This window comes from Carlito syrichta, unplaced genomic scaffold (assembly GCF_000164805.1).
Source record: "Carlito syrichta isolate Samal-C Ts95f unplaced genomic scaffold, Tarsius_syrichta-2.0.1 Scaffold304878, whole genome shotgun sequence".
In the NCBI taxonomy this organism is placed as follows: domain Eukaryota; kingdom Metazoa; phylum Chordata; class Mammalia; order Primates; family Tarsiidae; genus Carlito; species Carlito syrichta.
Genome location: NW_007248974.1, coordinates 149,442 through 152,875, shown reverse-complemented (window position 1 = coordinate 152,875; position 3,434 = coordinate 149,442). Strand labels below are relative to the sequence as shown.

At 56.4% G+C, this 3,434-nt stretch overlaps 1 protein-coding gene across 1 annotated transcript in view; it reads left to right on the top strand.

Annotated features, from left to right (window-relative positions):
• Positions 1–248: 248 nt before the first annotated feature.
• Positions 249–3,434, top strand: part of GAL3ST3 (galactose-3-O-sulfotransferase 3) — a 4,412-nt gene continuing 1,226 nt past the window's right edge. The window contains exons 1-2 of the mRNA XM_021713924.1: positions 249–561; positions 2,803–3,432. Coding sequence (XP_021569599.1) covers positions 437–561; positions 2,803–3,432 — 755 coding nt within the window. The 5' untranslated portion in view covers positions 249–436. The remainder of the gene's footprint in view (positions 562–2,802; positions 3,433–3,434) is intronic.

The window sequence follows — 3,434 nt, the reverse complement described above, 5'->3', positions numbered from 1 at the left end:
GGCCTGGTGCTGAGGCCAACATACTGGGGAGACAGACACAAACGGCCACGAGACAAAGCTGAGTTCAGGGAAGGCGGAGAGGCAGACAGGGCTCAAGGAAGGGAGTGGCTACAGCCTGAAGGGCTGGCTACACACCAGTCCCTGTAATTCCACCCAAGACCCGGTTATCTGGAGCAGTGAGGAGATAGGGTCTTGGTAACAGGAGGCAGGAACCTGATCTACCCTGGCCGCTCTGCTCACCCTCCCCTCTGCAACAGTCCTGCCGGGGCCTGGAGCCCATCTCCTCTGCCCACTGCAAACCTGTCTGCCTTCTTCTCCTGCCAGGCTTTTCGGGAACACTGGCCCTGCTACCAGAGCCTCAGGATCCCCCATGAGTGCCTGCAGAGGGAGTCCCGGATAGCGAGGCCCTGGCTGGTCCAGGGGCGGGCACTCCACCATGCCACCCATCCTCCAGCGCCTGCAGCAGGCCACCAAGATGATGAGCCGCAGGAAAGTCCTGTTGCTGGTGCTAGGATGCAGCACCGTTAGCCTCCTCATCCACCAGGGGGCGCAGCTCAGCTGGTAAGGGGGAGGAGCCTCGGCGAGGGGGCGGGACCCGAGGGAGGCGCATTCCTCCCGCGGTGCCGGCCTGGGTTAACAGAACTGGAAGCGCCCCTTCCCACTCTTCCAGCTGCTAGAAGAGTCCTTCTACCACTAGGCTTTGCTCTTTCCCTCTGTTCTGAAAGTGCGTTCCCTTTAGAGCCACACAACCTCCCTGGGCAGGGAATGGTCTTCATGGAAACGGTTAAATGATTTGTTCGAAGTCTACAGTTAGCTGGGATTCGAGTCCTGCTCGAAGCCCTCCCACGGCAGGCAGCTGAGTGCCTCCGCAATGGAAACTACTGCCCTTGTGCTGAGCAAGGCCAAAACCCCTCACTTCTCTGAACCCTGGTTTCCTCATCTGTAAAGTGGGACTGCTGAGAATGTGTGGCCCAGCTAGTCACCCTGGTACAGGATGCCATGTGATGACTAACAAGCACCCTGACCCTGCTCCTGACTCACTGTGTGAGGCCAGCAAAGCCCTGCATCTCTTAGGGCCTTGACATCCTATTTCTACAAGGTCAGCCCCTGAGACTGGTGTGCATGGGCCCAGCCCCCCTCGTCAGATGATCTGCTGGTTTGAAATCCCAAACACCCTCGTTTCAAGAATGAGGAACAGAAAAGAAAGCTTCACAAGGGCTAGGATTATCATGTTTTTGTAGACTAGCGTGTTTCTTGAGCCTAGGACAGTGCCTAGCACATAGTAGATACTCAAATGAATGAATGAGTCTCCAGAGGCCTTAACAGAAACAAAACAAAACGGTTGCCACAAAGCCCTGAGCCACCCATCTACAAAGTGAGGAGCCAGTTAAAGAGTAAAAAGGAGAAAGATCAAGAGGATTTTGTGAATGAGTTGTCACCAGATGTTATGTAAGTGATTTTTCTCCTTTGGTTCTCAGTTTCTATGCCTGTGAAGTGGGATTCCTGGAGAATCTCCAATGGCCTTTGTCCCTTATATTGTCTGTTTCTATATAAACAAAGTACCTTAAAATGTAGCAGCTTGCCAGGCTCGGTGACTCAGCCTGTAATCCCAGCACTTTGGGAGGCCAAGGAGAGTGAATTGCCTGAGCCTGCAGGTTCGAGACCAGCCTGGGCAACTTGGAGAGGCCTCGTCTCTACAATAAATAAAAAATTAGCCGGGTGTGGTAGCACATTCCTGTAGTTCAGCTACGTGGAAGGCTGAGGCAGAAGGATTGCCGGCACCCAGCAGGTTAAGGCTGCGGTGGCCAGGAGCGGCCACTGCACTCCAGTCTGGGCGACAGAGTTAGACTCCAACTCAAAAAAATGAACTATCTCATAGTTTCCATGGGTCAGGAATCCAGGTGTGGCTTGCTGGGTACCACTGGGTCAAGATCTTCCATGAGGCTGCAACCAAGGTGTCTGCTGGGGAATGCAGTCTCATCCAAAGGCTTGACTGGAAGGGATCTGCTTCCAACCATATCGTTTTGACAGCCTTCAGTTCTTCAAGTAGAGTGAAGAACTGAGGGCCTCAGTTCCTTGGGGACTACTGGTATCTCCCTATAGGGCTGCTCTCAACTGGCAGCACGCTTCCCCCAGCATGAGTCATCCTGGATTGAGGGAGAGAGAGAAAGACAAGATAGAAGCCAGTCATTTGAGGATGTAAAGTCAGAAGTGACATCGCATTATTTCTGCCCTCTTCTATTCCTTAGAAACACTAATGAGTCCAGCCCATACTTAAGGGGAGGGGAATACCTTTCAAGGGCATTAATGCTCAGAGGCCAGCAGGGCTCGTGGGAATCATCTCAAAGACCACCACTAACCAGCTGGGTACAGTGGCATATGCCTATAGTCCCAGCACTTTGGGAGGCTGAGATGAGAGGTTTGCCTGAGCCTAAGGGTTCAAGACCACCCCGGGCAACTTGGTGAGACCTCCTCTACAATAAATCAAAAAATTAGCCAGGGACGGTGATGCGTGCCTGTAGTTCCAGCTACTTGGAAGGCTGAGAAGGAAGGATCGCCAGAGCCCAGCAAGTCGAGGCTGTGGTGGCCGTGATCGTGCCCCTGCCCTCCAGCCTGGGTGACAGAGTGAGAATCCAACTCAAAAAAAAAAAAAAGACCACACCCTCTTATGTCCTATGAGTAAAACCCATGACAGACCGCTCTATGGCCCACCCCACGCCCCTCAGATAGGGATGGGGTAAAGTGGCACCACCCTTACACCCTCCTCTCCGTGCCACACCCCCCCCACCGCGGGCTCTGCAGGTACCCCAAGCTGTTCCCCCTGAGCTGCCCACCGCTGCGGGACACGCCACCGCGCCCCAAGCACATGACCGTGGCCTTCTTGAAGACGCACAAGACGGCGGGCACGACGGTACAGAACATCCTGTTCCGCTTCGCCGAGCGCCACAACCTGACGGTGGCTCTGCCGCACCCAAGCTGCGAGCACCAGTTCTGCTACCCGCGCAACTTCTCGGCGCACTTCGTGCACCCGGCCACGCGGCCTCCGCACGTGCTGGCCAGCCACCTGCGCTTCGACCGCGCGGAGCTCCAGCGCCTCATGCCCCCAGGCACCGTCTACGTCACCATCCTGCGCGAGCCGGCCGCCATGTTCGAGTCGCTCTTCAGCTACTACAACCAGTACTGCCCGGCCTTCCGGCGCGTGCCCAACGCGTCGCTCGAGGCCTTCCTGCGCGCGCCCGAGGCCTACTACCGCGCGGGCGAGCACTTCGCCATGTTTGCGCACAACACGCTGGCCTACGACCTGGGCGGCGACAACGAGCGCAGCCCGCGCGACGACGCCGCCTACCTGGCGGGCCTCATCCGCCAGGTGGAGGAGGTCTTCTCGCTCGTCATGATCGCCGAGTACTTCGACGAGTCGCTGGTGCTGCTGCGGC